This window comes from Podarcis liolepis, assembly GCF_965112155.1.
Source record: "Podarcis liolepis genome assembly, chromosome: 7".
Taxonomy (NCBI): domain Eukaryota; kingdom Metazoa; phylum Chordata; class Lepidosauria; order Squamata; family Lacertidae; genus Podarcis; species Podarcis liolepis.
The window spans coordinates 26662874-26687328 of NC_139561.1; the positions used below are offsets into that span (position 1 = coordinate 26662874).

Here is a 24455-nt window from a genome sequence, read left to right on the forward strand (position 1 = left end):
CTGTCTTCCACTGCCTCCCGCAGTTTGGTCAAACTCATGTTGGTAGCTTCGAGAACACTGTCCAACCATCTCGTTCTCTGTCGTCCCCTTCTCCTTGTGCCCTCAATCTTTCCCAACATCAGGGTCTTCTCTTCTCATGAGGTGGCCAAAGTATTGGAGCCTCAGCTTCGCGATCTGTCCTTCCAGTGAGCACTCAGGGCTGATTTCCTTAAGAATGGATACGTTTGATCTTCTTGCAGTCCATGGGACTCTCAAGAGTCTCCTCCAGCACCATAATTCAAAAGCATCAATTCTTCGGTGATCAGCCTTCTTTATGGTCCAGCTCTCACTTCCATACATCACTACTGGGAAAACCATGGCTTTAACTATACGGACCTTTGTTGGCATTATAAGCCCCCATTTTGTTTGTTTTGTTTTGTATACAGCGGGTTCTCTCCTGTCTTCCATTATACAGTTCAACTCTTTATACCCCCTAGTACAGTGTTCTCTCCTGCCTGTCTTTCCATTCCTCTCTGTTGCTGGCTTTCCACTAGGCATGGCAACCCTAGACTCTTCTGTCCTATTACTGCATTGCAAGTGGCTGGACTAGACGATCGTTGGGGTACCTTCCAACTGTACAATCCTACGTCTCAGTGATCTTACCAGAGTTTACTTACATAGCTTCAGAATACTCTGGCTGCCTGCTGCCCCAGCTTTCTCTCTTTCCCAACTTTCTGGAGGGGACAGTATTATATCTTGCAAGAGCTCTTAGCCGGAAATGAGAGAAAAGAATGAGATCGGCATCTTGGCTATGCTCCCAGCGGCAGTGAACACACCAGCTTCCAATAAATGACAACGGATGTTGCTGGACAGCTCCAGATTCTTGGAATTTGGAGCACAGAAAACCAGGTAGCCCAATGGATAAGAACAGATGTTCTCTTAGTAACTGTGCAACATAATAAAAGGATGCTCCATCCCCATGATATAAACCAAGACTCAAAGATTTAAGTTGGGTAGGAACAGGAAAAAAAATGTTTCTAAATATTATAAGAAAATAAAATACAACTTTAACACAATGTGGAAACATAAGCATGCAGTTGAAACAGAGAAAATCACTATGATAACACAATGACAACTTAACCTGTTCTGTTTGTGTCTGAGACTGATCAAAATACTTACATGACCAATGAATAGCAACAAATTTAGTCAAAGGCTTTTAGACCCAATTGGCCTCCTTCAGCAGTTATGGGAGAATTACTATGTACAATTTGGTTACCGAGAATGGGTCCAATAGGTTAGTTTTTCTAAATGATATGAACTGACCATTCCTATAACTCTTTCTAGGCACATGCAATGCTAATTGGCATAGGTAGTTGAAGTATTCTGATAATTGTGTCTCAAGAGCTACACCTTTGGGGCATCTTCCAATGCATAGATCTCCGCTTGTCAGCTCCCCACCAGTGACCATAGCGGTGCTTGCTAAGTATTGTGTGGCCACATTGTGACATCAGGTGATTGTCAGGTGGGCAGCCCCAGCCCAACTGTCAAAGTTGCCCACATGGGTTGAGGAAAGATGGATCTAGTTCCCTGTCCTTATCCTGGTTTATAGCTAAAAGATGGGAAGAAATGAGAAGCTGAGAGAAACTGAAATTGACAATTCATCCATCCCTCTGTGGGCTTTTGCAGGAACTAGTTTTGCATGAAGGGAGGTTAATTTCTAATTTGTGATTTTTCTCTTTGGCAGGCCACCTTTATGTACTGCCTTTTGCCAAGGAAAAACAGGTGAGTGACAGCCTCTCTATAATCTTGTATTTTCATCTCCAACTATACCAAGCATGGACACTCCTCCCTGTGTGCCACAGACAGCATCTGTGGGCAGCCCCAGTGCGCCTCTGCAAATCTCCACTGCACCAGGTTACAGAGTCCATGAGGCATCCTCCATTTTAATTACCCATAAGGCCTTACATGGTGCTTCTCATATAGAACCATTTTAATACCCCGTAATGCCTTGGAGCACTATCAAAACCTTCCTGAGGCAAATTCTTAATAATAATAAGAAGAGAAGAAGAGTTTGGACTTGATATCCAGCCTTTCACGCCCCTTAAGGAGTCTCAAAGCGGCTAACAATCTCCTTTCCCTTCCTCCTCCACAACAAACTAAAATAAAAATAAGAAGAGAGTGGAGGTTATAGGAAGCTACCTTATACAAAGTCAGACCATTAGGGCTGTGTCAAACATTGGTTCTTTTCAGAGTACGCCCATTGAACTAATGGAGATGACTAACTTTGGTCTGTTGGACCATATGCAGTGAAATAGATTTGCAAGCAATGGGATTTTTGCTTGCCCAACCAAACTTGCCTACTCCTTCCCTTTGCAGTCCCCAAATCTGCTCTGGTGAGTTGGGGGGAATCCCCATAACAGATTGAGGGAGGCACATAGGGAGATGGAGGGTAAACTCCATTGGGTATCCCAACGTCCTTGCACCTGTGGATCTACTTCTATTAATGTCAATGGGTCCACTCTGAATAAAAGCACTTGGTCCATATAGCTCAGTATGGTCCAAGTCAGCTTTCTCCCAACCTCTTGGCCCTTCACATCAAAATATATCCCATCATCCCCCCGCTGGGGTGTGGATCTCTCAGCAACTGACCAAGAATGCCAGCTTCTGATGCCTGGCCCTGTGAAATGCACTCTAGCTTCTGCAATGACTGTCTGGTCATCAGCCCTCAGCTAAATATTAACTGTGGCCTGCAGTTTGGGTTAGAGTATTCAGTGATAATACTCAGGCAAAGGTGAATATAGATAATTACAACTCCTCCACTCTGCACCAGTGGCGTAGTGTGGGGGGTGCAGGGGGGGCCGGCTGCACCGGGCGCAACATCGGGGGGGCACGCTCGCACTCGCAGCTCTCTGCCCCTACCTGGCTCACTCACTCTCTCTCACTGCAGTGCTGGCTGTGCGAATCCGATCCGAGCCGCTGGGTCGCCGCCCACTGTGGAGGAGGGGGGGGGGGGTGCCAGGCGTGCGGTGCGGAGAGCGAGGGACTATCTGGGGGAGGGACAGTGCAGCGGCCGCCCAGCGCAGCGCTGAGCGCAGGAGAGAACCACACCAGACCAGCCCAGGCAGCAGCAAGAAGAAGCTGGCAGCGGCGGCAGGTTAGGGGTTAGGGGGCGCAAATTACTTGCCTTGCCCCGGGTTAGGGGGTGCAAATTACTTGCCTTGCCCAGGGTGCTGACAACCCACGCTACGCCGCTGCTCTGCACTGGGGGGTCACCAACCTTTTTGAACCAGTGGGCACATTTCAAATGTTGTGTGTGTGTTGGAGGTGCCAGCCGCAAAATGGCTGCCATGGTGTGGCGGGGCATAACACAAAAAGGCCGCCATTAGGGATCATGGCATAACGTAAAATCAGAGAGACAACCACCCCCAACCCTTTTACGCAGAGACTTTATTCCGGAATAATTCAAGCGTCTTGTTTCATTGAATGTCTTTAATGTGCTGCTGGTTCTGCTTGTGGAGATAACATAATATTGATCTCTCTCACATACTGGTGCCGGCTAAACATAACAGGACTAAAAACACAAGGTGGCTACATCACGACCACTCTCAATTCACATAAATTGTTTGAAAGGTACTTGCACATTTTGCCTCATAACTTTCTGTTTAGGAGGACTTCTTTAAAAATGAAAACTCAGTCAGGGGCACTTGCTGATGGTCAATTACTTGAACACAAAGTCGGTGTGTCTCTGACACCTCTGTCCTTCATTGCTTTCTAGCCGTTTTCATGTCCCGAAAAAGCACCCACCAACTGGCATCAGGACACCAACGCTCTGCAGCAGGAGGAGCAGAATCTCCTTCAGGTCTCCGCCTCAAGCAGCGGGTCTTTAGATAGCCCACCGGCCTCTGAGAAAAGCAGCGCGGTCAGCAGCGAGGGCACTTTAAGCACCGACACAGAGAGGACTCAACAAAGATCTTCTCCATCAAATACCTGTGTGCATCACAGCGGCGCAAACTCAAGTAAGGAACTCCCCTGAGCATGCTACTTGTACTCATTTATTCCATTTATCAGTTGCCCAATAATAGTGTGGTTTAAATAGGTATATTGATCAGTTACAAAAGAAAAGTGCAGATATAGCAAGAAAGAAAACAAAGAGTCAAAAATATAAAGCAGAAAGTGTCACGGCACGGAAGGACAAAAGTGCACAGGTCCAGTGCAGCTCCAAAGGGACAATAGAGTGTCCTCCTTACAAATAATAAAGATACAGTGGTACCTCAGGTTACAAACACCTTGGGTTACAGACTCCGCTAACCCAGAAGTAGTACCTCAGGTTAAGAACTTTACCTCAGGATGAGAACAGAAATTGCGCACCGGTGGCGTGGTGGCAGCGGGAGGCTCCATTAGCTAAAGTGGTACCTCAGGTTAAGAACGGTTTCAGGTTAAGAACGTACCTCTGGAACGAATTAAGCTCGTAACCAGAGGTACCACTGTATAGAAAAATAAAAGTGTTCTCCCCTTGTGAGTTCTATCATTATTGAGAATAAAGGTTCTATATAGTTTTAAACAAACCAGACTTTTGTATGTATTGCTGGCACTGAGTAACCACCATGTGCCTCAATATTTGTGTAAGAAATAAAATTATGTTGTATATATTAAAAATGGTCATTCAAGCTCTGCCCTTTAGACACTAAAAGTCTGTGAGCTATCCGTTCAATAAAGGTAATTTGTTAAACCCTAGAACACCAACAATCCAAATTATTAACAAGATAGATCCCCCACCCCAAACCATATTATAAACAGAACACAGAAGTTTTTCCAAATCCAAATTATTAGGATTTGGCAATGCAGTATAACCCTGGGCTGCTGTTACGAGAGGCGATACAAGTTCTGTTTCTACGTACAGGCTCAAAAGCACCAGGTGGAAAGATGGAGTAATTGTTTGTGCAGGTATCAGAGCGATTTCAGCAAACACCTTCTTCCAAAATTCAGCCACCTTTCAGCCACCAAATTTCAGTCTCACCATGTGTGCTTATATGTACCAACCACATGGCAGCCCCTCCAACAGAGTCAAGATGCACCAGGATGCACAAAAAAGAGCTATCGTGGAATAAAGTGCCAGCTATAAATTGGTTTTCCCTTCTTCTTCTTTAATAACAGAGCAATCCGGCAGTGGAGGAACACACGTCAATGTCAGTTGCACCGTCAGCATCTGTAACACTTCGGACCACAGCTTGCCATTCCAGTTGCTGAATGCTTCGGGTGCCTCCAATTCCAGAGACTGCGCTTTGGCAGAAGACCTTCCTCTGTCGAAGGAGGAAAGCCCCTTGAAAAATGAGAGCGGGACGCAGATTGCGGAAGAGGTTGAGGACAATATGGACGCGTTTGACCACAGCCTGGGGAAGGCACTTCCCCTGAGCATACAAGACGTGGGCATGAAGGCTACATGAGGGAGGCTTGTGGAGACTCGCTGAGTGTGGCACAGCATTTTTGTATGTTACAAATGGATCACAAGCCCGTCAAGGGTTCTAGAGAATCTCAGGTGCTTAATTAGTAATATACAAAAGGGGAAGAAAACAAACTTTGTGAGAAATATACGTACAGTATTGGAATTCCAGGATTTGTCGGTGACTAAAGATGCAGATTTTGGAATGTGTTGATCACCACGTTGCCCCAAAATTACACCTATAGTGATATGGTGCTCTGATTCCGTGCCCAGTTGCCACCACAAAATGTGTCCCCTCCCCCTATGCCTCCATCCCACCTTTTTCTTTCCATCACCCCCTAGTTTGCCCCATTCCTGCTTTTTGGCCTACGTGTATTATTTTTGCTTAGGGTGCATGAAGTCCCAGGTTCAAATCATAGAATCATAGAGTTGGAATAGACCACAAGGGCCATCGAGTCAAATCCCAGACAAGCTCTGCCCAGGGAGTGGAGAAATGCTGCCTGTGTTTTTAGCAACTGGAAGAGAGATGTTGCTCTGTGGGAAAACCATGTGCTTTGTGTGCAGAAAGTCCCAGGTTCAGTCCCCAGCATCTCCAGATGGGGCTGTGAATGCTCCCCTGTCTGGAACCTTGGAGGGCCACTTTAGTCATTGTGTAGACCATATTGAACCAGACGGATTAATGGTCTGACCATAAGTGTCAGCTTCCTGTGGGAGCGTATATAGAGCACATGCATTGTATGCAAAGAGCTCCAAGTCCAATCTTTGGTATCTCTGGGTAGGGCTAGGAATGTCCCATCTGAAAACCTGGAGAGCCGCTGCCAGTCAGTGTTGACAATACTGAGGTAGATGGACCAATGGTCTGACTAGGTATAAGGCAGCTTCCTGTGGTCATTAGGGGCATCTATAACTTAGTGGCAGATCACATGCATTGTTCCCTAAAGGTCCGAGGCAAACTCAGGTAGCTTGGAAAGGCTCTTGCCACAAACCCTGGAGAGCTGCTGCCGGTCAGTGTCAACAATACTGAGCTGGATCTGACCTGGTAAAAGGTGGCTTAGTTATCCAATTTAAGCAGAAGACTGGATTTTCAGTCACACTTCCAGAGGCCCAGGCCTGTAAGATAGCTGCAGTTTGATTGCAAAGAATGTTTTCCTTCATAATAGGTTTCCATTGTTCAATAGGGATGATGCATTTGTTTTTCAAAACTTTTTTTCCCCATTCAGTATAGTTTTCCAGAATTTTAGTCAGCATTCTTTTCCATTTATGTAATTGTGTACAGTTGTTGTAATAAATAAAGAAAAGAATGTAATATATCACTGAGTGGGGAGAGGAAGCAGTTTTATAAAAATAAAAAAGAGGGAATTTTAGTCATCTGTGCATGAGAAAGCTTCAATTGCTAGTGTTTGACTCTTTCTCCCTCCCTTACAAGATGCTTGCTTGAGAGACACCTTGGAGAAAAAAAGAATTTTGCTTTGCCTTTCAAATGGTCTCTCCTGATCCTACAGTTGTGTTGGAGGAGCACCTGCTTTGCATGCAGAAGGTCTTAGGTTCAATCTCCAGGCAGCGCTGGGAGGGACTCCTATTTGAAACCCCAAAGAGCTGATTTTTTTTCAGCGCAGGAAGTTCTGAGTTAGAAGGACCCAACACTCCTCTGCCTCTATGATTCTGAAGCATCTTGAGTGGCTGATAAATGGAGAGTTCCGTTTTCAGGGAAGTTAAGCAGAGCCTGCAACAGCTGAAAACCCCTGTGAAATGAAACGAGGCTTTGCATAGCATAACCATTTTGTTGTTGTTGGTATGACTTATAAGGAACAACCCTCAAGCTTTTGCCAGTCTGTTGGCCCTGTGCTCTCCATGCAGGCCAAAATACCCAAACCCAGCAGGTGGGACATGCAGATCTATCGCTTTATGTTACATCTAAATAAATCTGACTGTGTGGTAATTTTGAGTGGCTTTCACATCTTCACACACTCAGATCTTCACATGCCATTTATTGTAATGGGAGGCAGTAAAACTGGGCACTCGGCAGCACCAGTGGAAAGCAGGGGGCTTAACCTGTGCTCTGTTGCCCTAGTGCAAACAAACCTGGAACTGATGGGGCAAACAAATGACTAATGGGAAGACTTATAAAGAGCCCACAAGCCAATCAGGATGACTGCTCCTTGTCATATGTGAGGTCTACCTGGCATTATTCAGTGCCAAGCAAAAACTTGGCTTTTCCACCAGGACTTTGATGGGCTGAACCGATTTATGTCTTTATTGTTATTTTACTGTTGTCGTTCAGTGCATGTGTGCTGTTTGAATTACAAAAGCATTAATGCTTCTTTATATGACTTCATCTTTGTATTATGCAATGCATTTTGTTTTAAAATTGGCGTTGTTTGGAAACCTCGGGTAACAAGTCCAACTGATCATCGTTGCCGTTATCATAATCTCATAAACAAATCAGAACGAGACCCACCAAGTGACCCTATTTTCCAGGAACAGTCCCAGATTTACAGATGCCATCCCGGTTTCTGATTTGATCCTGGAATCTCCTGCTTTTCCTTAGCATTATAAGAATTCTGAGGCCTCAAATATAGAATAACCATTCATAAATGCACACATATCTAAATATATAAACCATGTTCAATAGAGCAATCCTGAAGCCATTTGGACTCTCCCATTGACCTCAAATATTCCTCTGCAGTAAGGGAGGCAAATGTGGAAAGCCTTCCCGTTGTCCTTTTGCTTACAAAGCCTGTTTTAAGGGCTTGTGTATGAATAGGGTGAGCCTGTGGATTCAGGAACTAAAGTATGAACCATCACAAAAGAATGGCCAGGCTGCCCAGGTAATGCAATCAGTGACCCTTATCCTGGCAGAGAGGATTTCTGTGTAGACCAGGGGTGCCCAAACTTTTTTCAGAGGGCCAGATTTGATGAAGTGAACATGTGTGAGGTCTGACCAAAGTTTTTGAGTTTTTTTTACAATTTTACCCGAGTTGTTAGCGACCTGCAGGCCGGATTAGACCCACAAAATGGACTTTCAGACATGCCTGGTGTAGACTGTCTCCTATGATGTATGTATGATGATTTTGGGGTGGTCTTTAGTTAAAGGGGTTGGGCAATGTCAAAAGTCTTTAAAGGTTCCTGCATACTTTTGTTCAGGGTCTCTCTTGTCTCCTTGCAAGGAAAGACGGGAACTCTGTTGCAACAGAAAAATAAACATCTGCCTTGCTTTCCACTGGTTCCTGTCTCCATCCATTCTTCTCTCATGGATCATTGACTTAGGGGACCCAAGAATCCCATGGGGAGTTGGGCAGCAAAAGCCAAACCCCAATTTTTAAAACATCACAGTGTCCCTATTTTCATCGGAGAGTAAGGAACTAGACCTTTAGAAGACATCTGAAGGCAGCCCTGTATAGTTTAGTTTTAATGTTTCGTGTTTAATTACTTTTTTACCTATGTTGGAAGCTGCCCAGAGTGGCTCAGTCCACTACAATGGACAGAGTATAAATATTATTATTATTATGGAATAGGACCGCCCCTATTTTCATGGGAGACATGCTGGAGGGCTTGAAGTGAATACTCAGCCAAAGGCAGCATAGAGCCTTGTCCAACCCGCAGAAATATGCAGGTTGCAGGTGTCCCATACGGGGATCGAACCTGGAACCCTGGCGTTATCAGCGCCCCCTTCTAACAAACTGAGCTCAGCCAGCGCAACTTCTATCACGCCGTTCTACAACTACGTTAAGGTGCGCCTGCGCACAGCACTGCAGCCTGAACCGGGCGACCTCCGTTGCCATGACAACCGAGAGCCCCCCCCCCTCGGGCCGCGCCCGCTTTCCCCGGCCTCCCAGCAATGGCGTTCGGCAAACGCCCGGCCCGGCCGACAAATCCGATCGACGGCTCTGCGTCCCACTTCTCGGCCTGCGCCTTCGCTCTGCGCTCGACCTGACGCAGGCCGAAGGTAGGCGGGCCCGGCCCGGCTCGGCTGGTCCCTTGTAACACAAGCGAGCGCAGGACGGCGGCCCGCGAGGACTGGCAGGTACGCCCGCCTCTCTCTCTCTCTCTCTCGTGCGCGCGCGCGCCGGGGACGGGACGGCAAAGGGAAGTAAGTGGCCGTCACTCGACGTCTCCGGAAGTGCTGAGGCGGGAGGCAGCGGCGGAGGAGAAGGAGACCCGGCGCAGGCCCGCCTGGGCTGCCCTGTCCTTTCCCCCTCCCTTTGGCTGGCGAGGAGGTGACTTTCTCGCTACGCCTGATGGGAAAAGGGGGCGGGGCCCGCTAGCTTCGCACTTGGTTTTGGCTTCGCACGTCCATTTATCTCCAGTGTGTTGGGCTTCTCCCCCCTCCCTTTCACAACAACCCCGTGAGGTAGGTCCGTGTGATTAGCGTCTTCCCATTCTCTCTCCTTCCTCCTCCGCCCCCACCGTATTGTCGTTGGGGAAGAATAGCATGCCCCCCCCCCATTGGCATTGCTTCGTGCCTCTTCTCTAGGTGTCCATCTTTGTCAACAACCCTGTGAGGTCGGCCGGTAGAAGGAGCTTCTTCCCATTTCACCCCCCCCATTAGTATTCGTGTAGAGTTTGCGTCGTGGAAAACGCTTCACCTAGCCTTTCTCGGGTCTATATGGTGCTTTAATCAATGGTGCCCCTCTCATTTGTTGAAATTATGTGTTAATTTAATTTATTACTTTATGCAGCACATATCCAGCATATACATAGATATATATATATATATATATATATATATAATATATATATAACAATATTTTATTATTTATATCCCACCTGGGCAGCCTCCAACAGATATAAAAACATTAAGGAAGCACGTGAGCTGGAAAGGCTCTCTAAATAGAGGCAGCTCACACAAAGTCACTTATAAGGCTGTCAGGCAAACAAGGAATGGCAATCGAGGGAAAGGGAATAGAAGGGAGAAAGAAAGGAAAAGCAATCTCAGGCACAAGCTCTTAAGGTTACAACCCATGTTAGTGGCAGGTCCGGCTGTCTTCTTGATAATGAGCACTCTTTCCCCCAGATCAGATCCAGGAGCAGTGCAGGGTGACAACACCCAAGTCAGGAGGACAGTAGCTCCTGCAGCACGTTTCCCTCAGGCAGCTGGCTTGATAGCATCCCTGTGAGGTCTGTCAGTGCAATGAGCATCTTCACATTTCCCCCTCAACCCATACCCCCCTTGTTGTGGGTGGGAGAATAATAGCATTTTAATTTGTTTCTAGTGGTTTCTGCATAATAATCCGTATATAGTATATTATGTCCACATTGCAGCAGCCCTGGGGAGGGGCAGGTAGGATTCTTCCCATTCTTTCTGTCTCTCTCTCTCCTCCCCACCCCCACCCCTTATTGTAGCTCGGAAGAGTAGTAGTTGCTTTGTGCTTTCAAACATCAAAAGTGCTTCATGTCTATTATCATGGTGTCACAGTGACAATGGCCTTCAGAGGTAAGGTCATAGTATTATCCCAGGTATTGCTGATTGATGATGGTATGATATATAAGGTTGTGGCTTCCTTATGGGCAGTCTAAGGAATTCTGTGATACCGCAATTCATATGTATCATTTTGGGACAGATGAGACACGTTCAAGCACAACACATAGTTAAACTATGGAACTTGCTCCCACATGATGTAACAGCAGCCACCAGCCTAGATGGCTTTGAAAGTGGATTAGGCAAATTCATGGATGATTTTGGTTACTGGCCCCAATGGCTGTGTTATCCCCTGTCCAAGACAGTATGCCTTTGAATACATGTTGTTGGGTTTTACAAGTGAGGAAAGTGCTGTTGCTCTCAAGTCCTGTTTGCGAGCATCCCATAATGTGCATCTGGTTGGCCTCTGAAGAAAAGATGTTGGACTAAATGAGCCTTTGGCCTGATCCAGCAGTTCTCTTCTTATGTCTGGTTGACTTCTGTGGAAAGCTGGAGTAGATAGGCCTTTTGTCAGATCAAGCAGGGTTCATCTTATAGAGCTTTTTAATCACATCCATTATCCTCCTCCTAAGTGTACACCAAAGCTGTTTTGCAGGCCATTATAATGCTACTATTATCCCACATATTGCTCTATATAGCATTTATGTAGTGTTTTCTAGGTCAGAAGTTTTTTAGATCCTTTATCTTAGTGTTAACCTTACAACAGTGCTATGGGTAGTAACCCCATTGGCTGATTTGACAGGAACAAAGAATGGCTCTCCACAGACCACAAAGTGAATTCATGGCAGATACAAGATTTGAACCTGGAATTAAGTTGATTTGTTGCCAAATCTCTTGGCTTCTACACTAGCTGTCACCTAAAATATTTCATATTTCAAAACTATTATTAGACATGGCTCTATTATTTGTTGTTGCTTTTGATGAATTAGATTCTGGCGTAAAAGGGTTGGCAGCTCTTTCAACAACAGATTAACTGTTCTAAAATTTGGTCCTTTGAGGATGCTGATGTATACTATTTCTCTTGCTTTGTTTGTTCATTGCCAGTTGGGACTGGATAGTTCTTCTCACTCTGGATTATTTTCCCTTCTGTTGCATTTGTGCATAAATGGGACACACCTTCTCCTTTCTTCTGTCCCTTCTTAGGCTGAAATTGTATCTGTACACAACTCATTAATTTCTCCATCAACTCGTTAATACAATCACTCCTTGCATTTGACAAAGTGGGCTTTGCCCCATGAAAGCTGATGCCTGAACTTATTTCTCAGTTGCAAGGTGCACCACACTTGGTGGTTTTACTGCAACATAACTAACACAGCTACCTTTCTGGAATGCATCTTGTATTTCAGATTTGGAGGTGAGATTGCTGTGACTGAGAGAAAACAGGTTAGTGGAAGAAAAGGCCTGGCTTTGGGTGAACAGTGTTCTCCCCTTTATTTCCTCTTGCATTATTATTATCTTTCTGCAACATGGTGGTGGTTCCAAAAAGATCCACTGTGATGATAATTTGTGTTAAGCATTTTGAAATCTTAAAATGCAATATATAAATGTTGACCTGGATCCAGAACGCCCCATAACTAGTTTTGTTGGCCCAAGACAGGTTTGGACTTGTGTGCAGTGCAATGCTGTTTGTAACACACCTATTTTGAAAGGGAGGCAAGTTCATAAATAGTTTGAAGAATGTGGGGAGAGTTGAAAGTTCCCCTAGAACCTCCACGAACTTGGATATTCATAAAGTAGATCTTTGGACCTGAGTCACTAAGAACCGTATTTTTCGCTCTATAGGACGCACTTTTTCCCCTTCAAAAATGAAGGGGAAATGTGTGTGCGTCCTATGGAGCGAAGACGCCATAGCCCGGCGACCCTCTCCCGGCTGGAGAGGTAACGCGGGGCTATGGCAGGAGCCTCCATAGGCGCGCGTCACCTCTCCAACCGGGAGAGCGTACGCGGCGCTAAAGCAGCCCCCTGCGACCCTCTCCCGGCTGGAGAGGTGACGCGCGCCTATGGCAGGAGCCTCCATAGGCGTGCGTCACCTCTCCAGCTGGGAGAGCACACGCGGGGCTAAAGCAGCCCCCCCGCGACCCTCTCCCGGCTGGAGAGGTAACGCGCGCCTATGGCAGGAGCCTCCATAGGCGCGCGTCACCTCTCCAGCTGGGAGAGCGCGCGCGGGGCTAAAGCAGCCCCCTGCGACCCTCTCCCGGCTGGAGAGGTGACGCGCGCCTATGGCAGGAGCCTCCATAGGCGCGCGTCACCTCTCCAGCTGGGAGAGCGCGCGCGGGGCTAAAGAAGCCATAGCCCCGCGACTCTCTCCCAGCTGGAGAAGTGACGCGTGACTATGGCAGCAGCCTCTCCGCTGCGCCTTTCCGCTGCTCCCTGACCTGCTCTTTGGGGCTGGTGGTGGGCTTCCCCCCGCCAGCCCCAAAGAGCAGGTCGAAAGGAACCTGAAGCCTGGAGAGCGAGAGGGGTCGGTGCGCACCGACCCCTCTCGCTCTCCAGGCTTCCAAGGTAGCCGCCTGAACGCACCTTAAAGGGCACCTTGTTTTAGAGCGGGAAAACAAGAGGGGGAAAATTCTTCCACTCTCTGCGCAGCGCCTCCTGCCGCTTCACTGAAGGGGCGCTGGGCAGAGAGCGGAAGAATTTTTTTTCCTTGTTCTCCCCCCTCTAAAACAAGGTGTGTCCTATTGTCCGGTGCGTCCTATGGTGCGAAAAATACGGTAGTAGTATTGTGACATCGATATACTATAGTGGTGTAATTAAGAAGAAGACTGATCCCTGCCTGTGTAAAGAATTACAAAATCAAGGTTACAATTGCAAAAACACAAAGCATTCCCAAATGTGCCCCCTAGTTAATAGCAGTAATTAGAAGATAATAGAATCTGTACAAAAGTCTGGGCTGCATCCCAAGCGGGCAACTGGTGCTCAGATTCTTGAGGTGATGAAATAACTGATTGATTTCCCCCAGCCCCCTGGCTGCTCCCTGGCTCTCTGCAGAGTTAATCTGACTCTGCTTTGAGTCTGGATATTGATCCTAGGCCTTATCGCATGGCAGTGACATCATTGGTATATACCAGAGCCTGCAGTGACCCCTCCTGTGGCATTAAACCCTACTTTGGGCTACTGGAATAACTTTGTGTAAGAGTACTGCACATAGCATTGACCTTTGCAGCTTTACTAACTAAGTTGAACATGTTAGCCAGATCGTAATCAATTTAGGGCATCAGGAAGGTTTTTGGAAAGTTCATATGGTTGGCAGTGACTCACTTTCTGTCCAGATGTAGGATCACAACAGGCGCTCTGCTGCATGGGTCAAAACACGTGACTGGGCTTAGATGCCTGTGATAATACATGGGGCACAGTGGAAGTGCTGCATTTCCACACCAAATGAGTTCAACTTCATTCATTAATTCTCTCTCTCTCTCTCTCTCTCTCTCTCTCTCTCTCTCTCTCTCTCATATACCCACCAGCCACCCAGAATAAAGAAGGGCTTAGAAAACAGATTGCAAGGTTTTCTCCCCAGCCCCCAACTCTTGTTTCTTCTCTTCTAAGAAATTAAACCATGTCCCCAGTACACTAGGGACGGAGAACTTGTGGCTCTCCAGATGTTGGGCTCTAAATCCTGTTGGGTGCAGCCAATGCAACCAGTGGATAAGTATCATGGGAATTATAGTCCAGCAACATTGGGTGGGCCACAGTTGCCTCATCCCTGCTGTGCACAGCTGAAGACAAACATTGTCTTTCAAACAAACAAAAAATTCATGTTTTTCCCCCAGAACTCCAGTCCAGAAACCCTTTCAACTCTCTTGCCTTAAGTGGGCTCTCTTCTTTTGCATGTACAGCTTAATTTGTGCCTGAGCACAGCTGGACAGAAATCCACTCCACACGTTCCGTCCTCCCTTTCAGGAGTCAATCTCATTTTGTTTTTAAAATCCGCCAGGCCAAGATAAGAGTGTCTGGAGTAAGTTGGGGTTGGACATGGGGAGTGAGGAAAAGCCCTCAACGAAGGCAGCCCTACATTTGCAGATGAGGGTTTTGCAGTCTGCAGAGAGCAAAACTGGGAAAACAAGTAGTAGCTGGGGAAGTGGGTGAGCCCTATTCAGGTGCAGAGGCAGGAAGAGCGCCAGGAAAGGAATTTTAAAATGGTGTTGTTTTCTCCCACCTAGTCAGCCTGTGTTGGGAGATGGCAGCTTTATTGACTCATAGGCAGTGTTTGGTGCTGCAACTTACTAGTTCAGGCTTCCTCAAACTTGGCCCTCCAGATGTTTTGACACTACAACTCCCATCATCCCTGACCACTGGTCCTGCTAGCTAGGGATCATGGGAGCTGTAGGGCAAAAACATCTGGAGGGCCAAGTTTGAGGAAGCCTGTACTAGCTTAATAGGAGAAACAACTTATATCAGGGGAATGCTGGCAAGGTGTTTTTAAGGAGTAAAATTCTACAGCTTTTTAGTAACAGAGGAAATTGCATTAGAAGGAGTCAGAGCATTGGTCCATCTAGCTAGTATTGTCTACTGTGGCTAACAGTTGCTCTCCAGGCTTTCAGGCAGGGGACCTTCCCAGGTCTACCTGAAAATACTGGGGATTGAACCTGGATCTCAACCCATGGGCAGGTCCATAAAGGAGGCTGTGGCCTTTCTCCATGCAGGGTGAATGTTGTGTCCCTGGGCTAGATATGGCTCCTTCTTGCTGGATACTGATGGACAGTATTCGTTGTTGCTGTGGTGACAGTGGCTACATTTAGCAGCTTTCATGTATTTACCTTTGAGGTTAATTTCCCCCTTCTGCGTTTCATGCAGATCCCTCTTAACTATGGAAGAGAGCAACCAGGAATGAGAGAGCAGTCCTTGCTACCCTCTCTCAAGAAGTAGTCATGTTGGAGGGATTGGTAGCCTGGGTTCTCAACAACTACCTCGGCAAGTATGTCAGCAACCTGAACACAGATCAACTGTCAGTAGCTCTTCTGAAAGGTAAGGTGCATGAATGTTACAAACAGAACTAATTTCGTTTAAAGCATGCCATACATTAGTTAGAGTCTGTTTCCATGTTCTACCATGGAACCAGTATAGAAATACAGGAGGATTCAGATACACACCTTAGGTTCAAACACACACCTTTATTTAAAGCATTTTTATTCTTCAAAATTACTTTACTCTTCAGCCAGTAAAGGTCCTTAGAGCAGTTTACAGGTGTCAGTGATAAGACTGTCCCTGTCCTCAGGCTTATGATTTAAAAGGCACAACACAAAAGGCAGGAGGAAAAAAGACAAACGTGGGCACTATTTCTTGTACCAGAGTCAGCCAGAATAGAACAATTTGAGAAGTCAATGGTCTTCCATTAGAGCCAGTGGAGAGACCCTGCAGTTCCATCTCTTCCTGTCCTATGGCTTAATGGAATCACATTTGCCTCTGAGGCTTTGGGCAAGCTGGCATCTCCCAGTCTATTTCTCACTGTTGCGATGTGGCCAAATTACCACTCTGAGATTTTAGAAGAAGGGCAGAATACAAATGATGGGTTGCATTCATTGCTGGTCTTACTTGGAGTAGACCCATTGAAGTTAATGGACATGATTAACATAGGTCAACCTTTTTGAGTCCACAGCTCCACAAGGGACCAACTTCATTATTTCTGTGGCACCCCTGTGGGGCTCAGGAGCACAGTTATGTCACCCCTTGCCTCTCACCCTTTTTTGAGCACCTTCCCTTGTGGAGTGTTTCCTCAGCCTCCTCTCCACTCTCCTTGGGAGTCCTCTGGGCAGCCGCTGCCACCGCCCCTAGTCTCTGAGCTGCCCAACCCCCTGCCCCAAAGAAAGGTGCCTCCTCACACTGCCCCATAGGGGCCTCAGACTTGTTTATCCATTCCAAATAGCAAGGGTTGGTGGACTGGCCGGTTGGGCTCCCTCACCACTTGCTTGCTTACTCCAAGGCTACCTCTCCTGGCACCCAGCACCCCCTCACCAGCCCTAGAGAGACCATTCACCTGGGGAGCCTGTATCCAGGACTTCGGCAACAAACAGCTGGGAAGGGAGGGAAGGAGAGGGAAGGAAAGAGGGACAGAGGCCAGTGTTGCCTTTGGCACCCCTGACCATCATTCAAGGCACCCCAGTGTGCCACGGCACACTGGCTGGAAACCACTGACATAGGCCCATTGATTTCTGTGTGTCTGCTCTGAGTACTACCAGTATGGGATACAACCTGTAACTTTTACCTTTAGTGATGCTTAATTGGTTTTGGTATTTCAGACCTGGGTTTGTTTGTCTTTGGACGATGAGTTGTTGTGCTATCTTCTAATATATTTCTCATTACCTCCCTTCTCTATACGATGATAAAACAGGAGTCTTTTCCCTTCAGAATCTGCTTTGTTGATTTGTTCTTGCAGGTGCTGTAGAATTGGAAAATTTACCACTAAAGAAAGAGGCCTTGAAGGATTTGCTACCTTTTGAGGTCAAAGCTGGTATGTTTTAGAAGTGTGCTTCTGCAGCTGTTGAAGTGCTATATTCACTGGAACACCTTTGTAAGAAGGTTCTTATTATAGTGACCTGGTGGTTTTAAAACATTAAATTGGCTGTGAATCTCAGCGGCTTCCAGTGACTTAAACAGCATGATCATCATATTTTGCAATAATGCTTGTCACGAAAGTGACATTTATATTCCTTACTTGTATGTATGGAATTTATAGGCAGTGCATCTTATCGTGAGCTCTGCTGGCACCCCACAGGGTGTTTTTTTTTATGAACAGCATCCCCTTCCTTTGGAGTGAATGGGAAGCTTTTGCATTTGGAAGCTTCTGCATCAATGACCAGTCACAGAGAGGGAAGATGTTTCTATACGCACTGACATTGTTCTCCTTGGCAATTACAGGCTTCATTGGCAAGATAACATTACAGATACCATTTTATCGCCCTCATGCTGATCCATGGGTGATATCGGTATCAAAATTACACCTCATTGGCTCACTGGAAAAGCAAGAAGATTTTGATGAAGAAAAAGAGAGGCTGTTTGAAAAAGAAAGCAAGGCAGCTATTTTATTAGCACTGGAAGAAAAATGGAAAGTGAGTTGCTTGGGGGCTTTGAATGAAACTATCTCTGCATTTGGGGAAATTACTTTAAAACCACAAATCAAATTCCTTCTGGCTGGATCCAGAAAACCGAATTCTTGTTTCTCTCAAATTAAAATGGCATGGCCTTGAAAGGCAATGTGCATACACACAAATGGTTCCTTTTTTATAAACAATAAAAAATAGGTTTTTTTTAATAAAAAACCCCACATAATTTTACTCATGATTTCTCTTTCCATTAACTGTGACCTGATTTTTTTGGCTACAGTGAGGAACTTGGCTATTGTATATTCTGTGATCTTAGAGCTATAGCCTAATAGTAACATTCATCTATATTTCCCAAATTTAGAGAGAGTACTGGGGAAAGATAATCAAGTGTTTTCTGCCCACTAAAAAGGCTGAAGCGAGTCTTGCCTCCCCAGGGAGAGAATTTGCTAATCGGGGTGCTGCCACAGCAAAGGCCCTGTTTCACATTCACACCAACAAAATCTTTTTTGGTAACGGGACATGCAGTAGGCCCTTGGAAGAGTCCATATGAGAGGAGATTTTTCAAACATCTTGGTTGTTTAGGGGGCTGTAGGTAAGCATCAGCACTTTTATTACACATCAGGATTGGGGAGTCTGGGGCTTCTTCATGCTGTTGTGCTACAACTTCTCAACAGTGTTAGCCAGCATAGCCAATGGTTAGAGATCACAGACTTTGTTAGTCCAGAAACATCTGGAGGATCACAAATTCTCCATCTCTGTTATAGACAGCGAAATTTTCAAACATGAGAAATAGGTGGCTGATTTTGATTAAGAGCCTACAAGTGTTCAGGAATGTCTCCTCGCCTCCCCTTGAGCTTAGTTCACAAAGCCACTTGTAGGTGTTCTTTTCATTCTTGCACAAAATTGAACCCCTCCTCTTTCTCTCTTTCAGAAAGAGCGGGAACAGACAGCAGAATCGTACTGGTGTTCCGTCACCGCATCTGTCGTCGCACGGATCGTAGAAAACATAGAAGTAAGTTGGATCGGTGGACAGTCTCCTCCCTGCACCCTGCCATCAGCATAACTGTGTGCAAGCAGAGAAAAAGTTTCCTTCCCCCTAAGCACATTCTCAGGTTGCTGTAGCAAGCACAGCATATGGGAGAGGAAATTTTGTGAACGGATGATGAGTGCCTGTGGGGATCATAATTGACTGATAGATGGATTATAGGGAACATGCCTTCATGACATTTAAAATGGGGGGGGGGCAACTTGGATCAGATGTGCCCCTTGATGTGCCTCACCATTTAACCTGCAATTTCCCCTCTCCCACCTTCAAAGAAACTGAAGATTAAGCTGCAGCTATCATAATTCCGTGGTACGAATCTATAGTGCAACCACTTTTGGAAAACACTGTACATTTCTGGTTGCCTCGACTCAAGAAGCATATTTTAGAGTTGGAAGGGGTTCAGGAAAGAGGAACCAAAATGATCAAGCAGATGTAGCAGAAAAATTTGGGGCTTTTTAGTTTAGAGAAAAGACAAGTAAGATGTGGCATGATAGCATTTTATAGCATGCATGGCATGGAGAGAGTGGGCAGATTTCTCAATAACTTGCGGGCATCTAGTGAAACTGAATGTTGGAAGATTTGGGACAGATAAAGTACTTCTTCGCACGGCGCGTAGTTAAATTGCGGAGCTCACTCCCACAGGATGGCTTTAAAAGCGGGCCAGGCAAGTTTACAGAGGATAACGCTATCAGTGGCCGCTAGCCATGATGGTTATGCTCTGCTTCTGGAGTTGGAGACAGTCATGCTTCTGAATACCAGTTTCTGGAAACCACAGGAGGGAGGCAGTGCTGTTGTGGTTGGGTCCAGCTAGAGAGGAGGGCTCAGGCTTATTTTTTTGGCACTCTGCTTAAAAAGATGCTTGGAATACATTGGAAGTATAGCATCCTTGCAAGAACACTCCTTTACAGCTGGCGAGGAGAGCAGTAGATTGGCCCGAATCTCATTCTGGCACATACAATATGTTCTCTGGTACAAGATTCCAGTCATTGTGAGGAGCGACAGAGTTCTGGTGGCCACAGGTTGTTGTAGTTGTTTTTTGGCTACCAAGGCCAGCAAAATAAACAAATAAGCCAACCTGTAATTTCCTCTACAAAAAGATGGCTTCGGTTCTACTTCATTTTGAGTAGGAGGTAGGCGAGTTAGGCTCTTTTGAGCAACGAGGAAGATTTTACTGTAGCAAATGATGAAGTGCAAAGGGTGTTGCCGCTGAGCATGCGACTGTGTACCATGAGCAAATGTTATGCAGTATATTACGCCAGACTGGAACCTTTATTCCTTTTTGGTGATTGACCAGCATTTCCCCATTTAAGATGGTATTCTGTCTGTTTCATGTGTTTAAAACCTTTGTTAGCAATACGTTTGCACCTGCTAACTGAAGGGAACCTCCCCTTCTCCCTCTTATCCTCCTTCAGTTAAACATTCAAGATGTCCACCTGAGATTTGAAGATGGCGTCACAAGTCCTTCACAACCGTTCGCGTTTGGAGTCTGCATAAAAAATGTATCTGTGCAAAATGCTGTAAATGAGCCGGTGAGTCAATGCTTTTCCCGTGAAGAATTGCCTCAACTGAAGTGCTGTGTTGTGTAAAGTGCTTTTAAAAATGCCACTGGTTTCCATGGATGGAATATTGAACAGAAAAAGTCTGATTTCAACTAAAGGATGTGTGAGTTCAAGAAACAGTGGTTTGATTCAGGTCTGAGGCAGAGACGGCTTAAATAGTGATTTTCACTTAGGATAGATCAGCTAGGGAACGTGTTGTCTTCTCATTTTTCTTTTTGGCTCTCTCCTGTAACAAGTGATTTTATTTACCGTATTTTTCGCTCTATAACACGCAGATTTTTTCTCCTAAAAAGGAAGGGGAAATGTCTGTGCGTGTTATGCAGCGAATGTGTGGTCCCTGTAGCCGAAAAATAAGGCAAAAATCAAACCGCGCTTCAGGGAGAAGGGAGCTCCGTGAGAAAGCTGTTGCTTTCCTGCATTCTGCCTCAGGGTCTCTCTGCCCACCCTGCTCTGTTTCGTTGCTGTGTTTGCTCAAACGGAACAAAGAGCAGGGAAAGCCCCTCCCCTCCAGGCAAGTAGAGAGGAAAGCAGAGCGTCCGAACAAAGAGCAGGGAAAGCCCCTCCCCTCCAGGCAAGTAGAGGGGAAAGCAGAGCGTCCCTCGCTCTATCCTGTCCCTGCTCCGGAGGGAACAATGTTTGTGAAGGGAAGAGAGATTACAGGTTCGGCTTAAAATTCTGATTTGACTTCCTGCTTTTTGTTTTTGGAGACACACAGCATTCAAATATGCTTTCTTCCATTTAAAAGGATGAAATCCTTAAACAGTGGCTGGCTTGTGTGGGTGGGTGGGGGAAAACTTTTGCCTTCCTTTCCTCACGTTATAGCCCTCTCCTGCATTCTTAGCCTTCTGTGTTTTTCCTTCCCTCCCCACTTAAAATGTGGTTACAAAGCATGGATCCACATGGATCCTCAGGATCTTTGCATTGGGTCACCCCAAATTCACCATCAGAGCACACAGCATGTCCATGGCTACAGCCTGTCCCCCCCCAAAAAAAATCACACACCCATTGTTGCCTGGGGCTGCAATGGTGCAAAAACGTGGTTACAAAGCATGGATCCACAGGGATCCTCAGGATCTTTGCATTGGGTCAGCCAAAATTCACCATCAGAGCACATAGCATGTCCATGGCTACAGCCTGTCCCCCCCAAAAAAAATCACGCACCCACTGTTGCCTGGGGCTGCAATGGTGCAAAAACGTGGTTACAAAGCATGGATCCACAGGGATTCTCAGGATTTTTGCATTGGGTCACCCCAAATTCACCATCAGATCACATGTCTGTGGCCACAGCATGAATCACAAAAATGATACGTCCACTGTTTCATTCAGAATATTTTTTCCCTTGTTTTCCTCCTCTAAAAACGATGTGCGTGTTATGGTCAGGTGCGTGTTATAGAGCGAAAAATACGGTATGTTACTGTATTTGTTGTATAAGTACCTTGTACTAGTAGTCTTCAACCTTCTCAGACTCAAAACCCACCCTAATTTTTATGGCCGTATTGATGCTACTGTGACCGGCATTAAGTCAAGTTGTGACCTAGTAGCAGGTCCTGGCCACCAATTAAAGTTCAGTGCAATTGATCTTTTGTTGTTGTCTCTGGCAGCATGATCTGGATTGTATTTTCTGTGTGTATTGGTCATAATGCTTAGATTATGAAGACACCTCGAAGGCAGGTCTTCAGCACATCTGCAGAAACTTTTTTATTGTTTTCAGGATTTGTAAAGATCTATCATTTTTAAATTTCGTTGAAGCGATTTTGTTGTTTTTGGAACAGATTCTGTCTTTGTCTTGTGCACCATCTTGATGGTATTATGTTTGTAAATTTGATAAATCAGTAAAGTAATAAATGGAACAAGGTGTGCTGGTTATTTGATACTGTGTGGTTTTTCTGTGGCTCATATCTAGTTGTCCTCATTTTAAGGTGGAGGAGCTAATGAAGAAAAAGCAGCTGGATATTGCTGACTTCAGCATCTATTGGGACACTGATAGTGCTTTAATGGGAGACTTGCCACCTGGGGAGTTGCAGGTAAAAGCTTCTTCTTCTGTTCATTTGCCTGTGAGCATGAGAAATGCTTGCCTATTCAGAGGAATTAACTTGGTTATGATTTCCAGGAAGCAATGGATGAAAGCATGGAAAGCCGTGACCATAATTACATCATGGAGCCTGTGTGTACCTCTGCCCTTCTAAAGAGAAACTGTTCCAAGGAGCCCCTCAAATCGCGGAATACCCCACGGCTTGAGTTTGACATTCAGCTGGAGACGATACCTCTGAAACTTTCACAGGTAAAAGCTGCTTTAAGGAGGTTGCCCTGTGAGGCGAACATTTTCAGTTGTCGAAGCCAGACAGTAACGGCATTCAGGGCTTGTTGGCAAAACCTACACAAATCAAGGCTGAATGTCATATTAAACAACTCATAGAAGAGGAATGCTAACGTATGCCTTTCATTTTAACACAGAGTACCAGCATACATATACCACTCAAGCAAATCACGTACTATTTCTCCTGCATACAATATTTTCACGCATGCACGTGTTGCTTAACATCCTTCTTTACTCCAGGCTTGTATAGAATTGTATAGAAAGGCCCTTGTGTGAAGTCTGCCTTTGCCATGAACTTGCTTGGCAGCTCAGCTTAGGAGAGCCGCTTCACCACTGCCACTCCCAATTGGAGAATACATAGGCTTGTTGCGGCCAGATTTCAACCAGCCCTCTGGGTCTCCTTTTAACCATTAACTGTTCAGCTTTTAGGAAACCTCAGTTCTGACCTTGGTTTGTATTATTCTGCCCAGTTATGGCAGGTAAAGAATGTTGGAGAGCCTTTTCTTTTAAACCGGTGTGGGGGGGGGGAGTCAAAAGAAAGGGGAGCGTTGTGTGGAGTTATCAAGAACTGAACATTAGCTTCTGTTTCCATGGAAAATAGCTTCTTATGTACGTAAAGGTCTCTCTGGTGGTGTATGAGTCTGGCACCACCCGTTCCTAGAAAGATGCCCTTGGAAGTTTCTTTACCGTGGGAATGCAGCTCTCAGGTTGAAAAAGATTCCCCACATCTGTTGTAAGGGTTGCAACAAGGTATGTAGAGAGAGAGCTTTGAACACTTGAAAGCACTGGAAAAAATAATGAGGATGATCTTCCACGCTGCACCCGTTCTACCATTAGTACACAGCCTTACATGCCTATAGGCCACACAAAAATGCAAGTAGTCAGCAGTGAAGCTAACAGGTCGGGAGGGCTTGCTTCAAACCACAAAGCTTCTCACAGCCAATATCTATGGAGGTTTCAGAAATTGCTTCCCGTGTTCGCATCACTTTTTTTAGCTTCTTTAATCTGAATTTGGGAATAAACTGTCAAAGCCACTAACTATAAATCTGTTACTGCATTTGCGTCTCTCTAGCCTTGCCAGCTACCCTGGACAGTTACTTAAAGCCCGTGTTGCCTTTTCGTTATACCTGTGGACAATTTTTTAGGCAAAGCGGCAAAGTTCATTCCTGAGTTCAGCCGTTAATATTGGCATTTGTGTTGTTACCGAATGCATCCGTACTGATTGCCTAACCACTGTATGGTGATTTTATTCACACAGACACAATACCGACAAATAATGGACTTTTTGAAAGAGCTGGATCGAAAAGAGCGACAACTCAGATTCAGAAGATGGAAGCCAAAGGTCCCCGTAGCTGGAAAGTATGAGCTCTGTTTTCTTGGATCAAATAAGCATACACGCAAGTCTCCCTTTCCTAATTAAATACTGTTCCCTAAACCTTCTGGTATACTTTTTGTTGTTGATGATGATAAGAATGCATGCTTGAGTTGCCATCTGCTTTTATGTTTAATTTTAAATAGGACTGAAGATTATGCTCATACACAGAAACTACAGTTTGGAGGAGTGTCATAGCTTGGCAAAGTGACAAATGGAGATAACAGTGCTAAGATGAAGAAGGGCTTTTGTTTGTTCGTGTGGTGTGCTTTCAGTACCACCACTTG

The 24455-nt window shown here is 45.7% G+C and overlaps 2 protein-coding genes across 17 annotated transcripts in view; both read left to right on the plus strand.

Annotated features, from left to right (window-relative positions):
* Window positions 1–8642, plus strand: part of TNFRSF1B (TNF receptor superfamily member 1B) — a 42442-nt gene extending 33800 nt beyond the window's left edge. For 2 of the 4 annotated variants that reach the window (XR_014528406.1, XR_014528407.1), the window contains 4 exons: window positions 1724–1761; window positions 3755–3995; window positions 5134–5825; window positions 5876–8642. Coding sequence is in view for 2 of the 4 variants with exons in the window: in XM_083513126.1 (XP_083369252.1) it covers window positions 1724–1761; window positions 3755–3995; window positions 5134–5423 (569 nt within the window). In the remaining 2 variants the exon portion in view is untranslated. Of the gene's footprint in view, window positions 1–1723; window positions 1762–3754; window positions 3996–5133 lie in introns of all 4 variants that reach the window. The other 2 variants (XM_083513126.1, XM_083513127.1) reach the window with 1 other exon arrangement.
* A 659-nt stretch (window positions 8643–9301) lies between these two features.
* The window catches only part of VPS13D (vacuolar protein sorting 13 homolog D), a 120697-nt gene continuing 105543 nt past the window's right edge, over window positions 9302–24455 (plus strand). For 6 of the 13 annotated variants that reach the window (XM_083512734.1, XM_083512736.1, XM_083512744.1 and 3 more), the window contains exons 1-9: window positions 9545–9770; window positions 15630–15800; window positions 17209–17283; window positions 17691–17881; window positions 18807–18887; window positions 20333–20449; window positions 22399–22503; window positions 22590–22760; window positions 24055–24155. In XM_083512734.1, coding sequence (XP_083368860.1) covers window positions 15704–15800; window positions 17209–17283; window positions 17691–17881; window positions 18807–18887; window positions 20333–20449; window positions 22399–22503; window positions 22590–22760; window positions 24055–24155 — 938 coding nt within the window. In that variant the 5' untranslated portion in view covers window positions 9545–9770; window positions 15630–15703. Of the gene's footprint in view, window positions 9771–12184; window positions 12222–15629; window positions 15801–17208; window positions 17284–17690; window positions 17882–18806; window positions 18888–20332; window positions 20450–22398; window positions 22504–22589; window positions 22761–24054; window positions 24156–24455 lie in introns of all 13 variants that reach the window. The other 7 variants (XM_083512741.1, XM_083512745.1, XM_083512737.1 and 4 more) reach the window with 3 other exon arrangements.